The sequence below is a fragment of the Diadema setosum genome, chromosome 7, assembly GCF_964275005.1.
Source record: "Diadema setosum chromosome 7, eeDiaSeto1, whole genome shotgun sequence".
Classification (NCBI taxonomy): Eukaryota; Metazoa; Echinodermata; class Echinoidea; order Diadematoida; family Diadematidae; genus Diadema; species Diadema setosum.
Genome location: NC_092691.1, coordinates 767,807 through 790,590, shown reverse-complemented (window position 1 = coordinate 790,590; position 22,784 = coordinate 767,807). Strand labels below are relative to the sequence as shown.

At 38.7% G+C, this 22,784-nt stretch overlaps 1 protein-coding gene across 1 annotated transcript in view; it reads left to right on the top strand.

The window, feature by feature from the left end:
• The first annotated feature begins 5,528 nt into the window (after positions 1-5,528).
• Positions 5,529-22,784, top strand: part of LOC140230537 (tubulin polyglutamylase ttll6-like) — a 57,810-nt gene continuing 40,554 nt past the window's right edge. The window contains exons 1-2 of the mRNA XM_072310681.1: positions 5,529-5,617; positions 21,895-22,219. Of these exons, the coding sequence (XP_072166782.1) occupies positions 21,993-22,219 (227 nt within the window). The 5' untranslated portion in view covers positions 5,529-5,617; positions 21,895-21,992. The remainder of the gene's footprint in view (positions 5,618-21,894; positions 22,220-22,784) is intronic.

The window sequence follows — 22,784 nt, the reverse complement described above, 5'->3', positions numbered from 1 at the left end:
GTATTTTAATTCTCACTGCACTGTATAACTGGTTGTTGAATGTCTTTTTTTTTCTTTTGGATTTGCAGGTGCATATTATGATAATATGTTCCCTTCTTAGTACACGCAATGTATAAATTTCTAATACTGTTTAAACCGTATCACATACTGGTATTGAGTCATATTGTTATTATTGCCAGAACGGCAATGGTTCATCCGCCTATACAGCATGTGGCTTAACCGACCCCAAACCTGCATTAGAGAAGAATTTGCTATATAACTGTATAATTGTACTTTTTTATTTTTTGTTTTTCTGTATGTTTCGGTCATTGTTGTACCCGTGCTCCCCATCTTAATCTTTAACTCGTATTTAACTGGGACCTACGCTCAACAAGCTCGCTTTTAAGTAGGTTCCTTCATATTTCTTTAGCATTCATTCACAGATTCCAAACTTCATAGATCGACCACTATATGTTTTATATATTTGCAATATTCTATGTATGTTTCCAGCTGGATATTATGTATTTCAATTAATTTTGTTATATTTGATGTATTCTTTCATCGAGAAATATGAAAATAAATTGAAATTGAAATTGAAATTGAAATTGAAAATTATTACTATCTACCACCTGAGAAACGTTTATCCCTCAAATTGCCAATTCCATTCTATGAACAAAAATTCAAAATCACTGTTTTTCCAGCTGTTTGCAAAATTTTTTTAGAAATGCGTGTCTGAAACTGATAATTTCTGTGGCTGGGGTAGCCATTTTGTTTACTTGGCTTATCTCGAAAGGGTACAGCGCACTGTCTCTGGCCAACAGCGCAATGGTTGTGAGGGTCTCTACAAGCGCGCCATCAGTATTCTTGCGGTCATGATTCCCCCCCCCCCCCCCCCGCGAGAGAGAGAGAGAGAGAGAGAGAGAGAGAGAGAGAGAGAGAGAGAGATAGAGAGAGAGAGCCGTATAGAATAGACGTTGTGTTCATGGTAAAATTCATACAAAAGTCCTGAAAAGAAGAGAAACGAAAAAGAAAATGGATTCAGACGATGGTCCGGATAACTACCAAAATTAAGAAAATGGTTCCTCGTGCAATCACATTTTTCCCCGAAATTTCATCTGAATCAGTTCATAGATTTTTGAGTCACTTTGCAGACAAACAAACAGACAAACAACAAATCAACCTCCTTGGCAGATTTTGAAGGATGCGACTCATAAGCCTACGCATCAGGCCTTCTGTGAGTACAAGCTATTACTGACACTACACGATCTCTCTCATTTCATGAGAATCGGAGTCATGCAGGAGAAAGATGATGATGATGATGATGTCATGATACCAGTTGATACAAACTTGTAAATAATCCATTCTGTTTAAGGAACTGTGGGCACTGCAGGCGCCCTATAACTGTTTGAGTCTTTATTTTGTTTTTATGTTCCAATGGACATTTTAAACATACGCCTATTTTATAATTATGTCAAAAAAAAAAGGAAATTATTATTTTCTTTTTCTCTGATATTCATATCGTTTTTCTATCACTACCAGTCCACCCAGTGTATGTTTGAGTTTATAGGCAAGTGCAAGGCAACTGAAATTGAAGTACAGATACTAAACGCTTAGCCCTTCGAAAATAGAATAAAAGAGGGGTATATAGGTCAAGGAGGTACTAGGCTCTGAAGTACGGGGTCTATTCAAGTGCTTAATCTCTACTAAGCCATGCAACCTGTGCCATGAATCGGACAAAAACATGATTGTTAACTATACTGCAGCATCAACAATCAAGGGATTATCAGATTAAGCTGAAATTAAGCATGGTCTATCACCACATTCTGACAATGATAACTGTCAAATTTCAGAGCAGTAGCACTATCAATCCAAAAGTTACTAAAGTTGAAACTGAAGAGAGTGCAAAGGATTTTCAAAAAAAAAATGAAAGGGTTCTCTATAAAAAACAAACAAAAAAAAAAACCAAAAAAAAAAACCAGATCACAATACTCTACCAAAAGGGGGGTTGTAGAAAAACTGCTGAAAACAACTTTCCCATTCAATGTATGATCCCAAACTCAAGAAAAAGGTAGAAGAAGAATAGCTCTTTCATGGCCCAAAACTCAAAATTTACTCGGTTCACCTATTTCACCTTTCTTGAGTCCTCACGTAAAATAAAGGGGTGCGACTTTTTTTTTGTGTGAAGCACGGTCACATATAAGAAAAATTCTCATTATCTCAGAGTCATCGTAAAGAAAAAAAAAAAAACAAACAAACATCGCAAACCATAAGCCCCATTTAAACAGTAACTGTATACCATCCCTTGATAAAGAAGAAAAAAATACGACCGTAACGGTATTTAGGAAGAAAAGAGAGAGAGAGAGAGAAGAGGAGCAGGTCTGGTGAAGAGTAAGAGGAATCATTGTAAGCAAAGACTATGACGGATGTGAGGGAATTATATGAGTGACTTTTAAAAAGAAAAAAAGAAAAGAAAGAACCTTTTTGAAAACGCATACGTAGTTTTCAAAGCCCACGGATACGAAGAGAATAATTCTGTAATGTATAACATACCTTTTTACAACCGTTCAAAACTGTTGCAGATTTTTTTTTCTTTTTTTTTTCAAACGAAATTTGTTTCTGACCTTCATCGAACAAAATCTCAAGTATGGGTCTATGCACCCCCTCTCGTAACTAAGTATTTACATAGGCTTATTATCCTGATTAATTGTATTTTGTGCAGGATCTAAACGCGAACAAGTTTATTGCAGGTACATTATGCATATCATTGTCGGTTTGAATTTTGGCTCATGAAAATCATTTCATTGCCCCGCTGTGTTACCACTTACCAGAAGTACAATGGACATTCAGGATGGAAAGCAATCAAGCATACAATCTTTCAGTCACTAATCTCATCAACTTACAAACCACGATCTTTTGTCATTGAGGGACGAGCCAAATGGATCCACATCGGCGTAGCTTGGGACACAATACAAAGGAGGCTGGCCATTTATCACACAGCAACCATTGTCCAATCACAACACAGTTAGATGACTTAGCGATGCCCTCGATTTGTTTGGACCTGTTACACCCAGAGTTCGTTGTGAATGGGCGAAGAAGAAAATAGTTCATAATTGAATCTGATAAAGATGGCAACTTAGGTGTGTCTATTGTTTATTATGACAACGTAAGTATCATGAAATAAGACGGTTTGCATTTTGTGTACCAAACGAGAGATAGAGGGAAGAATTTTCTCTCAGTTAGAGGCGAAATAATATCATTTTCAATGGTAGCCATCTTGTCCACACGTACGTACGTACGTCTCTAATGTACGTCCATACTACACGATTCTAATGAAGACTCGTAGATGGAAGAACTCCGATACGTGAAGATTTATGGACTAAACTTTTGAGAACTAATAATTTTTTCTGGGTACAACGCTTGACTACATGAATTCTCGAACGCCATCAGAAGGTGAGTAAATGACTTATGCCCAATATTTTATTGTTTCCCATGTACATTCTGCCGTATACTCTGTTGTGGCAATTAACTCCCACAAGAAGGACTCTGAAATGAAGCGTAAGATACGGCTTTGCGAACACTTGCTTCGCAGGTCTGACTTCGACGACGAAGCCGAGCAGTTCTCGTTGATCGACTGTGTGCGGAGAGCGACGGCTGTACTGTGGCGATGTGTACGTAAGCGACACACTGCACATTGTTAAGAAGGGGACGTTCGTCGAGAACAAGATCTGAACCAGATCTAGATTATAGATCATCTATTATACTTTTACTTCTATTTCTACGAAGATACTCGGCAGGATCCATAAGTCAGGATGTAACATGTTAGTGCTAAGGAATTGAACTTAGGTGCTCATTTGCAGTGCATGCTTGTTCGAACTTGTTCATTGTTAGTGCATTATAAAGACATGTAGGCCTAAGACATGTAACGTTAGATATCTATGCTATATAGGACCTATGGTGCGAGTAAAAAATCAAGTTCCTCGGTCTAACTGTTGGTTAGATGCCGAGTGGAAGAGCTCCCTTGAAGGCCTCCAATGAAGTGGCTTCAAGGGCGTTTTTAGGAAGCCCATTCCAAGCAATTATTGTGCGCGGAAAGAATGAGTTCCCATAGAGTTGGGTCCGGGTAGGAATCGCCAGCAACTTGTTCGGATGGTACTACTACTGAGCTGTCGTGTGTTGCTAACATTGACAATCATGGGTGATGTGTAGTGCTGTGCATTAGTGATTTAGTGCATTAGTGTTTACGGTGTTTCATTAGTAACCATGTTAATACTGTAACAGTGCTTTGAATGTTTTCCACATGATGTCAGATGAAGTGGGGAAAATATGTGACGACCATCTACCGGTAACAATGTTAGAGTTAGTTTAGGCCCAAAGTAAACAGTCTTGATTCTTGACAGTAGAAAGTATCTGGGAATCAAAGTTGAAAGTCTCATTCTTCCCAGAGAGGCTGAGGCTCTGAGCAGAGCAGATTGCCAGAGTACAGAGATGCTTTCATTCACTTCATCACAGGTTATGGAACACTTCATCACAGGTTATGCCAGAGGAACTAGTTAGTCAACACCACCTTTGCAAACCTTTTCAAGGAGGAGTTGCTGAGCACCTAGCCCCGGAGACCGCGCCGCAAGGCGCGGTCCTGGCGGCTACCCCGCAGTTTAGTTGAAGTTTAAATCACGAATAACTCCCTATTGCCACATAAGGCGACTTCACAAATAAAGCATGGCTAAATTTCTATCATAAACAGAATGACAATAAAAAATGAAATATTGCCTTGGTTCTTCTCACCAATTTATCTGGAAACTGCAAAATTTTCCACAATTTTTAGGAGTCCTGCCCTAGTGGAGAGCTTTGCTGCTATTTTGAACGTGTATATCCATTAGGGGTCGGGCTAACCCCGTCGCGGGGCGCTGTGCGGTACGTATTTGTCCGTATGGGGTCGCTGCTGCGGTTAGGGTCGGGCTAACTCGGCCCACGGGACATCTCGTCCCACCCGTCGAGGGTGGGCCGAGTTGTCCCACTCGTTGGTATCGATAGTGATCGTGAGCGCTCGTCTGTCTTTGAGTTTATTTCGTCTTTATGACGTCTTTTCTAACCGTAATTTTCATGGAATTGTGCTCAGTGGTTTCTGTAGAGAATATTTGCCAACTTTTGGGGGATACAACGACGTAAAAATGAAATTTCAGACGTTTTTATCGCGGTTCGCGATCCCCATAGGTTCACGTTCATTTCGCGCGGTGGGCTAACTCGGCCCAGCTAAGTTTTAGCTGTTGTTTTGTCAGTAAATCTCCGTAAAAATATCAATTTTATCATGTATGAAGGTGTATTCAGGGTTCCTTCAACTAATTTCATCTTCGAAGGAATTTAATTTTGCACATGTTTGGTGAAATGTTGGATATTTGTTCGCATGATTTCATCTTTGCCGTATATCCGCAACGGTCTCTCGCCACCAGCAGCTCGCTCACGCATCACTGTGGCAGAGCTGAGCAGCGCCATGCCCATGCCCACTCTCGGCGAGGCACGGGGCGGCGCGGGGCACCCGCGCGAACTGCACAGAGGGAGCAGCCAGCCACTCCGTACCCGTATCCCCAGTAGAGAAGAAATCAAATTATGTAGCAGATCATTCGATGTGAACTACATGAAGGTCATTATATGCATTTGATTTTAACTGTTAAATGTTTTGTTGTTGCTGTTGTTGTTGCTGATTTTATGTATAGATCTGCGTTCTACTCAAAAGTTATTTCTGTCCAATTTGTTACCTTTTTTCTTAATAAAAACAAACAAGCAAAAGTCAAGGGGTGAGTCTGTTTATGGGCATTACCGTGGAAATTAATAAATTGTTTGATAAAGTTATTTGACCTGTAGATATGGATGGTTTGGTTGAATGGTTGATATCATGAAACCGGTAATGAAATGTAGTGCTAGCTAGATTGGCCTTGTTTATGATTGTAGGGCCTACCTTTTGTGTGTACTTTCAAAAATAAAAAGGAATCATGTTTTTGTTTTGATGACATTGCCATTTTTGCCATGGGTTATACCCTAATTCAAGAGAAAAATCCTCTGCCACCTGTACCTGCACGATAATGGCCAACCGTCAAGTTCTTTTTCTTTTTTGTAATTTCCTTTTTATATGTAAATCTCTCTCTCTCCCTCTACTGTATCTATGTTATGTAGCTGTGATGATCTATTGAACCAAACTTGGACTTAAACATATCTTAATCTTTTCCATGCCTTATCCGTATTATATGTGTTAATCTTTTACATTTTTATTTATTTGTACAAAACAAGGCTGATTATAAAATTCTCAAATCCTTGCTTGTCCTGCACTCATACTGTTGAATTCATGCACATTTTTTTATTTTATTTTTTTTTTTTAAACAAGCAGCAAAGATGAATAGCTTCTCAAATGGTCTTCCTTCTCAAGCACAGTACTCAAAGTGTTACATAATGTGCAGTCATGCAGGGTCACAAAAGAAACATTACAACATGCACTGGTAGGCATCCGTAAGGTCACGCATATAAGCTCTCATCTTCCTTCACAAAAGAATCTGTTGTTTTGTGGCCATTGCATCCTTTCGACTGTTGCCCTGCCTGCCCTTGATTACAATGTTCCGGTACTGCTCTTTCCAAGACTGCAAGATCACAGCAAATGTTGAATAATATTAATGTGAGCATGTAAAGTATGTTTTGTTTTGTTTTGTTTTGTTTTGTCATTTTAACATCTATTACTTTATTATTTCCTCTCCATTTTTTTTTTTTCTTGAATAACAGAACATTCTCATTTGACTTGAAATAATACTTTCATTTTTAATTATCACATTACCAAGTATCATCTGTGTACAAAGCTTTCTTTCCACAACTGCATTGTAAAGTTCTGTATTTTTTAATGATTCTTTGTCTGGCTCTATAGATCGCCTACTGCCAATATTTCCGCTTCCTTTCCCCATCTCTCTTTCACTCTTCCATCAACCCATTCTTTTCTTATGCGTGATCAATGTGTTTGTCAAGTGTCAAATGAGATTTGATTTGAAACACTGCATACTTCATGTGAATTGCACACCAGTATTTTTTTTTTCCGAATTCATATTTACATAGAACTAGTGTGTGCATATCTACACTGATGTTCAATGTAGACAAATTTGATATCTTTAATAAAAAAGAAAGTATCAAGTAGCGCTGTACTATGGATTAAAAAACATATGTGACAAAAACATTTTTTTTTAGAGTCATCACACTTCATCATCAGTGAATAGTGTGCATTCATAAAATGTGAATTCAATTCCACCACATTTTATAGTGTGTTATAACGGTAATACAACATTTGTTCCTGTGACCTTGTAACAATTGCTCTGGTGTATCATTTTCTCCAAGGACTTGGGATCAAGGTTAGGATTGTGATAGGAGTAGGGTTAGAGTAATGCTCCTTCGTAGAATTTTTGTTTGGTTTAGCATGCAGAATTTCAAGTGAACAATTGTTGCAGGAGCAAATGTCAGGGAACCATTACGACACTGACTTCAGTCCTACTTCAGTTATGAAAAGAGGTCTACTTCAGTCGATAGTTTGCTTTCTTCTAGATTTTCACCTCTTGACCTACCTGTAAAACATACAGTTAAACTCGCATAAGTCGATCATCTCGGGACTGAGCAAAACACATCGACTTAGGCGAGTTTCGACTTGTGCGTAAGTCGAAAAAAATCGACTTAACAACAGTCACACCACACGTACATTATGTTAAATGTAACATGTATGTTGTCTACTCTGGAGCCGAGAGCTGGAGAGGTGTGCCGCTGCACGGGTCGCCCGGCAGGCCCGCGGCTAACTTTACATGGACAGTGCATTAGCATTGGCACAGGTCCGATTACTTTACACCCTTGTTAAACCTTGGGGAAGTGAAAATGAACGATATTTGAGCAGTGATTGATTCCAGTTTATCATACCGTGGCTTGAAATGCGTGTAGAGGTGTACTTCTGATTTACCCATGCCCGTAACTTTCCCCCTACTTTCCGCTTTGAAAACTCAGCAGCTTCATCCATACACTGCACAGCGCAGACTGCAAACATACACAGACTATACACAGCCCAGTCTCTGTATGTACGTAGCGCTAGCGCGACAGGGCTGTACCAGAGGACCTCCAAACACGAAGGTTTGAATTTTGATACTTTAGATCATTTTTTTGTCACCTGTCTGGTCGGGCTAGTTCTTATGTAAACAATAACTGGTGTCTCGTGATTTTGACAGTGATTTATTGCACAATAAAATCTTATTCGACTTAGGCACAGTGAATTTAATGGTTTTTCAGTGAAAGTGTTCTTGGAATTTCATCGACTTAGGCGAGTATTCGACTTACAAAATTCGACTTGTGAGTGAATTATTACACGTAAGTCAATGGGGAAAAATCGGGACTTTTTAAAATCATCGACTTGCGCGATTATTCGACATATGCGATGTCGACTTAGGCGAGTTTAACTGTACATGTAGTTTACCAGATAGTTGCCAATTGGTGAACTCTGCCCCAGGTGAGGTGCATCACAGGAAATGAGATTATTGTACATATGTCAATCCAGATACACTTCATGAAATGTTGCATTATTGTAACACTCATTTCGGTGTCCAACATTATGCTCAGTCACTCCGCAAAACTAGACAATGTCCTCTCAAAACTGAATATTCACTATAGCTGTAGGGGCTGAAGAAAGCAGATCTGTTCTCGGTCAGTTCCTGTGGTAGACTCTTTCTTAATTCTACCCACTTACTTTTTCCAGGGTAGTTAATTTACATATTAAAATCATAAGATAGACAAATCAACCAAAAACGAAAGGAGGAAAGTAGTTTCACCCGAGGACCGAAGGAACCGATGGAAAATAAAGGTAGGGCCTACAGGTGATCACAAGGTGAAGTTGAACATGAATGGAAACAGATCAAAAGAGTTTGAGGACGTAGGTGTGGAGGTGAGTGGAGAGAATTAGGTTGTGTGGAAAACTAAATGTGGATAATTCATTAGGGGTATGTCTGAAAAGTAAACTACAAATATGGAAAGCTACACAAAACAACAACAACAAACCAAAGCTACAAAAAAAATTAGTTTCTGGTCACATTAATGCTCTGACATTATTGTTAGGTGTTTTATTGATCTTTTTTGTATTTATCGGTTTTCCACTGATTGCAATACAGTATAAGACAAATAACCATAAATCAAAATGATTACAAATAGTCAAAATAAGAATTACAGTAAAGATTTAAAAAAAAAGAGCAGCTTACAAGATCGAGGCATGGCCATGGAGACTTTGCAAAACATATAAGGGACTGAAAGGATATCCAAAGCACACCAGAGAAAGCCCCACAAACCAACAGGAACTTACTCCATAGCTACACAGTGTAGAAGCCAGATCCCATTTATTATGAAGTTGGAGGTACCGGGTACACATCAGTGTTTTGTTGATTTTTGCTCTATGAATTTGCACATGGATAGCTATGTAAACATTAGTCCTGCATGCTTCAAGTCATAAACATAATTTCATAAACTTAACATATCTAAATTAACTAATAGGACCAATATCCAACATGTCAGAAGGATGCATATCAGCTTCCATGTACCCGAAACAATTTACGCAAAAACAATAAAACAAAACAAAACAAAAAATCCATTGTGTATTATGTTCACCATGGGCCTAGTTATTGGAATGAACTTCCCAATATGCTGCACCACACCACCTTCTTTCAAACATACTCTTACAGTCTTAGGCTGCGTTCACATAGGAGTATACTATTCAGGTATACGGTGCTCGTTTTCGAGGGCACACAAATATAGCTTGAATCGAACGACAGGATTTCCCAACACCGGTTCACATAAGAGGGCACTATTCGAAAATGCCGAATAGCATAGAATAGTATAGTGGGAATCGTGCTTGTTCGATTTTCGAACAGCGTATACCATTTCTCGTTTATGAAATGACGATTTTGGTCTCAATTTGCCCTTTAGCAAAAATAAGCATGTAGACTGACATTCTGATGCAGTTTAGAAATTTTTAATAAGATTGCTGGGGTGGTTGTGTACGAGGAAGAAATCCGGATGGTGCAGGTGATGGTGTACTGGGTCGACTTGACGGCGCATAGCGAATAGCGAATAGCGAATACCATATACCAAATACTTCTATGTGAACGCAGCCTTAGGCTGCGTTCACATAGAAGTATTCGCTATTCGCTATTCGCTATTCGGGCACCGAGTACACCATCACCCGCACCGTCAACTCACCATCCCATGCAGTGAGGATTTCTTCCTCCTACATCCCAGCAAATCTTATTAACAATTTCTAAACTGCATCAGAATGTCAGTCTACATGCTTATTTTTGCTAAAGGGCAAATCCAGACCAAAAGTGTCATTATTTCATAAACGAGAGACGGTATACGCTGCAAGAAAATCGAACAAGCTCGATTCCCACTTTGCTATACTTTTCGCAGCTATTCGGTACTTTCGAATAGTGCCCTCCTATGTGAACCGGTGTGAGGAAATCCATCGTTCGATTCGAGCTATTCGCGTGCCCTCGAAAAACGAGCCCAAATACCTGAATAGTATACTTCTATGTGAACGCAGCCTTAAAGCAACATCTTATTAGCAGCTACGGCACGCAAGTGCATACCGGGTACCTGGTAGTTTACTTGTTGCTTTTTTTCCTTGTCTATTCTTCTACTCCGGAGGGATCCTAACCAGGAATGCAGGTATTGATCAGCCAGCCTGTTACATTCCACAAGTCCTTCATTATTGTACCTGATTTCAGAATTCTTGTACGTGGCAGCTTGCCGGTTACCATGGTCACACAGTCTGGTTCTCAGTAGGAGCCCTGCTGGAATGTGACTCCTGATGAGCTTATTCTCCATGTATAAGTTGCAGCTGAACAAACTTGCTGGTATGTATAGGCCCCATCATATTTCTAGTACCATAGCCCAATTCTAAACTCACCTTTGACTTCATGCTGAGACAGACTGCTGTACATTTTTATTTTGTCTGTACTATTTTCATGAGAAATATGAAAATACATGTAAATTGAAATTGAAATTGAGAGCAACAGGAATGGAAGAGACCAACTACAATGTAAAAACCCAACTCACTATGACTACAAATGAAAATAAACTGGACGAAGGTGTCAACAAGCCGAGGTGAGAACTTATTTCTTCTTTTTCTATGTCACTGTCGAACATCCCAATGTAGTGGCCGACTGGACAAGGGAAGTTAAGTTCGGACTATCGAACTTAATATGGAATGTTAAACAAAAGAGTAGGTGTGGTGTGAAAGGGATGAACACATGAATGGGAAAGGAATGAGGGCGATAAAAAGAAACAGCATACAGGTCAATGAGAATGTGTGTCAACCTATGAACCTATACAATTACAAACTGAACAAAATATAATGATCTGAAATTGAAAAGAATGAAATAGCCAAGAAGCTCAACAAATTCAAGTTTGCTGTCTTACCGTGGGCCTACATAATAGCAGGCCATCATAATACAATTTTAGGCGCAGGTAAGAAAAAATGTGAAATATTAGCAATGTTAAGCTTTGTCGAAAGTTATAGGTGTTACCAAAAAAAAAAATCCCACTTTTGATCTTTATAATGCAATGTAGTTCCAAAACTAGTACTACATTACAATCTCAGAGCTTACCTGGTCATATTTTCCCCTACCAGGCCCTACTACTACTTGCAGTATCCATCCTGCACAAGTATGCATGCAATTCAATACCACAGAGTTTACTGGTCTATCCTGCCAGAGAAGTAATACCTGGTACTTGGGCGTAAAAGAAAGAAAGAACATACATGTGCTAATGTATAAAGTTAATTTCAGGGCCAATAGTATTCATTGTTAGTAGCAAGGTGCAGTGTATATGACAATTCAATGATAAAGTGATATAAAGTTAGGTTGCTACATAGATGTACTTCGATCACAATGTAATTTACTATTGCTTTATCTGCTGCTTTCGTTACAAGGTTATATATTCCATTCATTTCAGTACTGGTATAACAGTATTTCTTCAAATTCATGAAATTCTTCCGTCGAGATGTTTTTTAATGCGCAAGTGATTGACAAATTGCCCTACATCGATGTAATAATTATCTCTATAAATCATATTTACATAAACATTTATATCAATGTACGTGTAGGGCAATTTGTCAATCATTAGCAGTAAACAACAGTATTTCTGTTTTTATAGTACATTGAATAAATATCACTTTGAAAACAGACTTCACCATAGTACTAGTAAATCATTTCAGACACAAAAAGTGACATTTTCACATATTAAAACTCCTATTATTTCACAAATGTTACATATTCGTAAATTAAGGAGCAGTGTCCCAACATAGCGAATAATGTCATCCGAGTCACGTGATAATTGCCAACAATACAGCATGCATCCAAATCGTTATTTTATGTGTGTGTTGTGTGTGTGTTTTTTTTTTTTTTTTTTAATTCAGTATCAATCATTAATAATAATAATAACGCTGATGCTGGGGGATAGACAGAAAAACAGCAAAATGACAACTGCAAACTGCATGAGGTTGGAATACATATTATTGAGTCATCCTGGAAAAAAAATATCAGAAAAAAATAAAAGACCAAAAAAGAAAAATCAGAAAAAAAAAAAGAGTCAAGCAACCCCCTATATGCCCAGCCTTTAGCAGAAACCCTTGCCCTTTCACCTTGGCATTGGCTGGCGGTAGCACACCAGTTCAGCCCAATTCACGCAACGTTGCAGCAAAAAACACAGTTGAGTTGAAACAAGTTGCTCCCTCTCTAGCTCTCAGCTCAAAGTTCAAGACAATTGATAGGAAAATGCCAACTGACTACTGCATAGAATTTAGTACTCACGCGAGAAAATTGGGAAGTGCAGCAAATGACGCCTTTTCCTCCAATTTCAACCACCGCCCGTATCCGTAGCGACATTTACGGAGTGGCTGGCTGCTCCCTCTGTGCAGTTCGCGCGGGTGCCCCGCGCCGCACCGTGCCTCGCCGAGAGTGGGCATGGGCATGGCGCTGCTCAGCTCTGCCAGTGATGCGTGAGCGAGCTGCTGGTGGCGAGAGACCGATGCGGTGCGGATACGGCAAAGATGAAATCATGCGAACAAATATCCAACATTTCACCAAACATGTGCAAAATTAAATTCCCTCGAAGATGAAATTAGTTGAAGGAACCCTGAATACACCTTCATACATGATAAAATTGATATTCTTACGGAGATTTACTGACAAAACAACAGCTAAAACTTAGCTGGGCCGAGTTAGCCCACCGCGCGAAATGAACGTGAACCTATGGGGATCGCGAACCGCGATAAAAACGTCTGAAATTTCATTTTTACGTCGTTGTATCCCCCAAAAGTTGGCAAATATTCTTTACAGAAACCACTGAGCACAATTCCATAAAAGTTACGGTTAAAAAAGACGTCACAAAGACAAAATAACCTCAAACACAGACAAGCGCTCACGATCACTATCGATACCAACGGGTGGGACAACTCGGCCCACCCTCGACGGGTGGGACGAGTTGTCCCGTGGGCCGAGTTAGCCCGGATCCATCCATTAGTACGCATCTACGCATGCGTGAACAATGACGTCAACGTTACAGATGCTCAAGGATATGAATAATGCATCATGGCACGGTGTATATGAGGTGAAATGAATATGCATCATGTAGTGAGCAATACAGCTGTCAATGCACTGCACTGAATGCATGCTGTGCGCATGTGCAAGTGATTGAGTTGTAGTGAGCATCGGTGAGCTGAAGATATTTGCCTTATAAGACAACATTTTCTGCATCATAAGCAATGAAATGCATCAAGCAGTCGCCGATGTGAATCATTTAGGTTTAATCGACCCATGTATAAAGTATTCCTAGTAGTTTTTGTTGAAAAATTAAGGAAATATAGCGCCGGAACGGCACCCGTTTTGTACAACATTAAAATCTGAATGCGAAAACGGCGCAGCCCCAACGCTGCACGTTGGGGCTGGTCGCAGTTACAGAGCACCCTCTTCATAATAGAGCCCATAGAGGGTTTTACTTTCTGAGGAGCATTGTTTTATAGCTGCCCATGATGTAAAAATGATAAGACTAAAATAGTAAATGGTATTGTGCACATCAGTCCCGGAAATCCGCTCATTTTTTTTTTTTTGGGGGGGGGGGGGCTCTCTCCCGCAGTGCTCATGAATCCCATGAAGCTCATGAAGTCCCCTCTTCACTTCTCATCCATCCCACATCTGATATAGATTCTAAATGGTCGCAAGTTTGCACTGTGATATTTTGTTACACACACAAGGAGGTAAAAAAAAACTGTGGAAACCCTATTTGTTTTTACAAAAATTGAGTTCTACTGTAGTCAGAATAAATATTCGGTCACCTACCGGAATTCGGTCATTTATCACTAGTAATCACCAGCCAGTAAGTTCTACTGTCACAACACACACGAATCACATCATTTCACACACTCTCACTGCGAGAAGTCTGCTTTGTCCCCTCCAAAAGTCCATCCAAAATCCCAAATTCTACCGTCTAAAGTGCAGAATCACACAACTTTTCCAAAGCGGGCAAGACTTAAGCCCAGTTTTGAGAGTACGGTTTGCTGAAAAGTGTTAAAAACAAAGAAATGTATATGGGCAATTCCACGGTAACTGACGTTACACGTAAGGATTTTCATGAAATTGTTTACCTTGTAGTTTTGTGAATGAAAGCACCTTGGGCTTGCAATTAGCACTGATGAATAAGTTCATGAGAATGAAGAAATAGATGGAAAGTTTTTCTCTCAAACTGCATTTCTTATCACATAGCAAGTGAAAATGTGTCGGTAACTGACGTTACGGAAAAATGACATGGGAAATTATGGTGTAGGTGTAAATGGAAATATCTCATGTCCCTGACTTTGAGCCTTTATGTGTTTAATATGGCAATACACCTAGGTTCTTAGGAACAGGTGTGCAAAATAATGTGCACTTTAGTTGTCTCCTTTTACCACCATGCCAATTTCAGTGAAGGCATGACGGTAACTGACGTTACGTAACTGACGTTACGCTTACATTTGCCATAGGATTTACACATGCAAAATCTTGATTGGGAATAGCTATGTGATATTTCATAATTCTGACCATTCAGAATGATTTGGTTGATATGGAGTCATACCTTGGTTCATCAGTCATAAATACACAATGAAATGAAACAGTAGTCCATTTTCTTTGTGTTCTATGAAAACTTAAAGGTAAACATGTCAGTAACTGACGTTACGTAACTGACGTTACACATACTTTGCCGTGGGGTTTACATAAAACTAATTTATTGAACAGGTTATAATACTGCTGCAATGTACCAGTGACAATCCCAGGCAACTACAGCAACAAATTAAAACAAAATCTAAAGACACAAATAATATTGGGTGGGCCCTTATGGGGCAACCCCCCCCCCCCCATGCCATTGCACAGTTGGGCAAAAATAATGTAAATGCACAAGAGGATATTTCTTGACATTTGTCTGAAGATTTAATTTTTATTCAACATTTATGATTACACAGAGCCAGTAATAGATTAAGCAGTTCCAAGTATAAATATATTGACATGACTAAGGGCTTTTTTGTTTGTTTGTTTGTTTGTTTTTTGATGAACAGGAAAGTTTTTATCTACATAGAGTGCTCCACCCATAATACCTTGCAGTACTACACAAAACATGGATATTTTTGTGCTTGAAAAAAATATCAAAATATCTTCCAGGTCATGGGGAAAAAAAACATGTATCAACTCATAAATATGCATAAATATGTATGAAATCTATTGTGATATATTTCTCCTTCTTTTCTTCATTTTACTCCTGATGATCTCCATCATCAATTGATTTAAATGAAAAGTGTCACACTTTTAATATTTCTCTGTGAAGAAGAAAAATAAATGCTTTTTTGGTCAAAAGAGCATTATTTTATTCCTAGCTTGAAGTAATTTAACTGTTTTTCTTTTCCTTGGTTCACTGATACATCACGGCTTGCAAATACATTCAAGATACCAAGAAATCGGACTTTGTAACGAAAGAATACTAAAATCAATATAAAAAACTCTTCCTGTTCATAATTATCATGTGTTGTATTACAAAATGTCCCTGCATGAGTAGAATAAAGTAATCAACAAATACACACTGTATGAACAATTTTTTTAAAAACCCTATAGAATCCTCTCTCACTTTGAGCAACATCAGTTTTAAGTTTCAAACAATAATGAGTACATGCCTTACGTACCATAATAGAAGATGAGCCATGTTAACTACACCACACATTTAAGTGCAAGAGAAGAAATATCTGTTTGTGCATTTGCCTTGAGGTAGAAACTTGACTAAGCTTCCTGAAAAAAAAAAATGCCAGCAAAAGCAAACATTGGTGAAGATTGTTAAACTGTTGGTATACAGCTGTGCAGAAGTTTGTTTTTTGTTTTTATAGAAAATGTGGTTAACATGCAATCATGTCACTGATTAGGCCTACAAACTTTGGTAGCTTTATCATCCCGTAGGACTGGGAGTGTACTAATTTGAGTGCATATACTGCATGTGGCAAACTAAACTTCCAGATGATTTAACCTTAAACTTGTGCTGAATCAAAAATCGAAAGCTCAAGCCGCCCCCCCCCCCAAAAAAAAAATAATCGTGGTAAATGAATGAATAAATGAATTTAGAAATAAAATTAAATAAAAAAAATATCCATGGACATACCATGGTAATGACATCATTTCCTATGAAAGGGATTGCTGCTCTTTGTTGCAAGTTGACTTCCCAGATGTATTGAGATGGCCAAAAGTCAAAAAATTTGCCTCAGTTGTAATTACTGTCATGGTAACTGACGTTACATACTCGTGTATGACGTTACACATTTTGTAGTGTTCATTTTGACTCTCCAGTATGCCAAGTATCCTTATTTCTGGTATCAAAATAAAGGCATATGGGCATACATTAGAAATCCCAAGTTACATCATACAGCTCACTTCCTTTGATGAATAAACTTAAAAATTCCTTGTTTTTGGTAACTGACGTTACATTCATCATTACCAAAGTAATTAACAGTTTTTATCAAATTCTTTAAAGCTACCAGCTTTTTTTTTCTATAGTGTGGTAAAAGACTTCTCTGGTAACTGCATACATATGAAAGATTGTTGTTTAGAGTACTAATAAAGTGGATATACAGAGAGTAAGTTATGCGACAATACACTCTTTTCACCATTGAGTTATAGGCATATTTTGGCAGCCATTTTGAAAATCAAAATGGCCGCTTTTATTGAAAAACATAATGATTCTTAAAACTTCAACTCAAGTACTGTCTGAAAATGTATGGTGTTTGAAACAAATATCATTTTGAATTTTTGGCACCTGTGTCCTAGTTACCGTGGAATTGCCCATATGCCATTCTCTTGTGGGATTTTTTACGTTTTGCAAGCTGCGATGTGGTGGTACGGTATCTGAAAAAATGCAATGTAAGAAAAACAAAATTTACATATGTGCCGATGCAGTGACCCAATGTACAAGGGTTGACTGCAAGTGCAGACTTGCCAGTATTTGGTCACTAACGGGCGCCGCAACCTCCCCGATGCAATTATGTGCCAACAAGGTAGTGTGCAGCGCATTTTTCAGCGACCTTGAACACGCATTGACTTTGAACGCTCATATCACCTGACTGAGTTCTGATCGCGGTGACCTTATTCTGGGAACTTTTTAAGGTGATGTATTTTGGGATTTTGTGAAATTCTATGAGATATTCAACAAAATGAAACTGAGATTAAAGAACTTGATATATTGCACATACATTGCTGTAAGCCTGTAAATATGATGTATGTACACTTGTATGTATTATTTTAGTTTTAACAGTATTGCAGTAAAGCTTAAATGACCGAATACTGTTGTTTTACCCTTGATAGAATTTTTTTTCTTCTTCTCATCATGAAGAGTGGACATGTGTGTGTAAAAAAAAAAAAAAAAAAAAAATCACTATGTGAACTTGAGACCATTTGTGACCCGCGACAACGGTTTCAGGCAAAAGTCGCAAGAGCCAATTCCCCCCTAGGCGGGGTACAAAGATTTTGACCATTATTTCTGTCGATTTAGATTTTTTTGCAGAAATCGAATCTTTGATATGTTTTCTACATCTACACTAAATTTCATAGCATAAGACTAAGTTTTTCCTATCGAAAATGGAATTTTAAGCACCCTATGTTGGATCGCACTCGTCAGTTTCGAGCTTCTTTCGAACGCCGCGCCAATATCCCCGGTGTTGCTACGGCGCAGGGTCTTGCATGCGATTGGCTGGTGCGTTGCATACATTTACATAATTCGGCTTTCGGAGACACCAGTTGCAGCGTTTGAGGAATGCTTTGTCCACGCGTGTACGATTACATGCTCCATTGTTCTTGCTATATGGTTTATATACGCTCGCTCTGTAGTGCGTGCTCTTCGTTTGACTTTCTATCCAAACTATTCTAATGCAATGTTCAACAACGGAAGTGAAAGAAAAGTCATGTAGCATGACATAATCGTGTGAAAAGAAAACTAAATATTCTCAAATTTGTCTACTTGTACATGTGGTAAGAATTATGACAGCAGACTGACTCAATGGAAGGTAGATAAGAGGAAAGAAGCGGTCACATGTGACCAGTTATATTCAAATACTACAAGTCAAGATCGCACCAAACTAGCGAGTCGTGTTTGTTTGTTTGTTTTAACTTAATTAGCACCAGCAAACAAAGCAACATCCATACTGTATATGCATGGCTTGTAAAAGCAAAACAAACAGGAAGCGTGACCCTTGCCAGCACTAGCAATTTTCTGCCTTCAAAAGGGTCGCCAATGATAAAGACAAATCAACCACAATGAAAACGCGATGTGTAAATGTGTGGATTTGCCACCGCTCCTGTTATATGCACACAGTCATGGCGTGTGGATGCCATTGCGTAATGCGTGCACCATACACATGTACATGACACCACACGTGCAATTATCGTATTCGCCATCTTGAAAGACGTACTGGTAAACAAACCCGAGCGAAACGCATTGTTTTTCGGCTCCACACGCTGAACTCCGATGAAGGTGCCCGGGAAATTTGACTCTCTCAGTGAGCCAATCAGAAGGCGATGTGGTTGCTAGAGGCGGGGCTTAACTGACATAGTACATTGTACATACATGACGCTCCAAACCGCACTGGTTACCCCAACACACTTTAAGGAATCCCCTCCTATTTATATACAGAGGAAGATGAGAGTTGTAATTTACAAAAGTCAAAAAATGATGAAAGACTCCTCCGGACAGACAGATTTTTCTGTCTACCCTATCATACGTACAATCCCTTGATAGTTAGTATCTCTTGAAGTTAGTATCACAGGGACTAGAGACCAAAACACAGGATTGTTTTTTTCTTTTAATTCACAGTCAATCTGATAGATACTTTTAATTATCAATGGAAGAATCGATCTACAATATAATCTGCTACGTCGTAAGACTAAGAGTCCAATGAAAGATTTTGTCTGAGCCGTCAGTCCTTGCTGTGGCCAAGGTATACAACTGTACATCATCTCATATATTTTATACAGCTTGATTTTATACACAAGACATGTGCTATTATTCATCAAGTACAGTGTATGCGAATAAGTACGATGACTTTGCCACTTAATTATGTTTCTTAAAGGCCCGGTAGCGTGGGGATTCATTGGTGGTGCTCTGATTGATCAAATGTACATGTATACTGTATACGAGCTTTTATTGTGCTATTTAACCCATTAGTAACTGAACTGCCTGAAGCCGCCTGTCGGATTACTCCCTAAACTGCCCGAAACTTCCTGTCTGCTTTACAATTAGTTTTATTTCTAATTGTGAATGTGACATGAAAGAGTCAAAGTATTGGAATCCCTTGTGCCTGCTGTTTTATTGGCATAGTGATAAGGTAATGCACAGGTTAGAGTGCGTTTTTCTAGTGGAGATGCAGCGCTCCAGAGGGTAAGTACAGTGATGAGCCAAGTGCATGTTGCACAACATTGTGAGTACCCATGAGTGCACTTGCATCTCCACTTTAGGGCATCACAAACATAATCCTGTGCATACACATGTACTTTGTTTCAGAACTATGAAAAATTGTTTGTTTACCTGTATGGGTAAAAACCATTTGGTTATCTGTGGAACTGGCATAGAAGCCAAGATATCTGAAGAAATGTTTCAAACACACTGAACACAAACTTGTAGAAATTGCTATACAGTAAATATAAGTGATTGAGCGTGTGCTTGCAACTGATTTCATTGTGTGCTGCTATTAAAAGCATGCAATTGTGACATCAGTGAAAGCAATTGTATGACAAGTGCAACTGAATGAACAAAGTCACATATGAGCAATGATATCTGTGAGCATAATTTGTTAGTACTGGTTATTAGCAACGGCCCAGTCACTTATAAAAAATTTATGCCTGCTGGGCATGTTACCCAAAATGAAGGACTGGTCACATGATTGCTCTTAGCCAGTCATATGATTAGGATCCATATTGCCATGTTTTTAAAGGGAAAACCGAGGTTTCAAAAGGCCTCATTGCTGCACTACTTAGTATTGTGTTCAGCCATTTCTTGCAATGCTCATTGTGGCAAGTTAGTCTTACAACATATTCCTGAGCCAGGATACCTCGTCTACAGGCTATGAAAATGTGCATCTCTCAGCCATTTCCAATTTTTGTAAAACAAACTTTGAATTCCCTATAAAATTCAATGCTCTTAAACTTCTAAGTGGTTTCTCATTATCTTCAAAAACAAAATGTCATTCTGATGTGCCATCGCTATGAACTGTACGGTCCCTTTTAAGCGTACGTGTTCTGACTGTAACACTTAATTTTACAGAGCTCTAGGTACGTTTCTTTGTGCAGAAACTGATGTCAGGGGTAACCACCAACATTCCACTTTGTGATGAAGATGTATATTTTCAGAGTTGATGTTAACTTTCAATTATTTTTAAGTCCCTGTGTATATTAACATCAATTACCATGCCCATGAAAAATGGTTACATACACTCTATACTGTATGTGACCCGCTACAACAAGAGGATCCAAATGTCAGGGAGGACAATTTTCTGAAAATGGCATTACACAATTTCCTTACTCTTCTACTTTAATTTCATATATAACACATTTCATAAAAGTAATCGGTTTGCTGAGATATTGATGATTTTATTGAATAGCGCATGTCAAGTGGTTGAGGAAATAAGAGTTTCTAGAATAACACCTTCAAAGTTTTCTTTTCGACGCTATCATGATCAAGGGGAGGCGAGACAAATGACAATAGAAGATGTGCTCCTAGCGACCTCCGCGATGTTGATTCAAGCTTAGCACCAGCGGTCTACGCACGACCAATCAGTAATAAGGATGCCATGCTCTGACCAATAAGATCACTCCCTCATTGCTAGGGGCGGAGTCTCGCTGCGGAGCTAAATCCAAATCTTCGGACACGTTTCTGTTAAGTTGAAAGTCGGAAAATCAAGGCCCAGAAAAACTCTGATTTCTTGCCTTTCCTTTTATCATTAGGTTCGAAATTTCGGCAGATGATAGACAAAACACCATACTACAAAATTATGCCAAAAACAGAAATCCGATAGTTTTGACGAATTCTGATGATGTGACTTCAAACTCGTTTTTCAGCGACTTTAGGATCCTTTTGTTGTAGTGGGTCACATATGGTTACACATCATGACAAGACAGTATTTCTATCTATAGACATGATGTGTGTGCATGTTACCGTATGTGTATCATGTATATGCACTATCTATCATTACAAAGTATGTTGGAACTGTTTTATTTCAGTTTGAATTGTGTTAGTAGTAAAGCTATGCTATGCATTCCATTATACAATAGGTCATTTTATAACTGTTTGTTTGATTTTCCTTATATTATACAGAATTACAATGAATCATCCAACCCGCGGAAGAGTCAACCTTAGCAAGAACGACTAGTGGGAAGTCAGCAGCGAGTCAGCAGCAGCAAGCTAAGAAAGAGATGGTGTCAGACACCCCACCCAGCGAGAGTAAGGATGGGGTGGATGGAGACATGTCTCATAGGAGAGTGATAGAAGACATGGAGGATGAAGGAGAAGGCTTTGAGGAGGAGCTGGAAGGTGAGGGAGACATCGGTGACAGTGGTGTGGAGGATGCTGCAGAGACACAGGATACTCTCACTGAAAAACAAGATACTGTGGTCAAGAAGAAAAAGAAAAGAAAAAAGAAGTAAGTTCAATTTACATTGTTTTAGTGTATCAAAATCATTCTGCCCAGATGATACGTGGGCAAGTCCAAGATATCGCGCACCTTACGTATGGGACATTCAGAGATTTCAAACCTCTGAAAAGTAATGAAGGAGCACTTGGATTTTATTGTTTATCATCAGGAGGACTGGTATCCCTGAGAAGAATATTGTGTTTAAGTTTGATGTCATTTGACCTTGGGTTAATGGTTTTATTAAGAAAAATATGCCAACTTACGTATGGGACCAGAGAAAAACTGGATTTTTCAAAATAAAGTTTGAACTGAAAATTCTCTGAAAGTACCTTACTGATCAAGTTCTGTTTGGAAGTGAAGAAAGGTACAATACTGAAGTATCTTTCAGCAAAGTTTCACTGCAAAAGAATAAAGCATATTTTCATGAAGTTGGTTTAATTAACGAAAGTACACCTTACGTATGGGACATGGCTCAACTTACGTATGGGACATTTGTCTTTAGTGCACAAATGCATTCATGGGAATGACTTTAAATTTCCCCATAGTGTCATATTCAGTTCCACAAATCATGCTA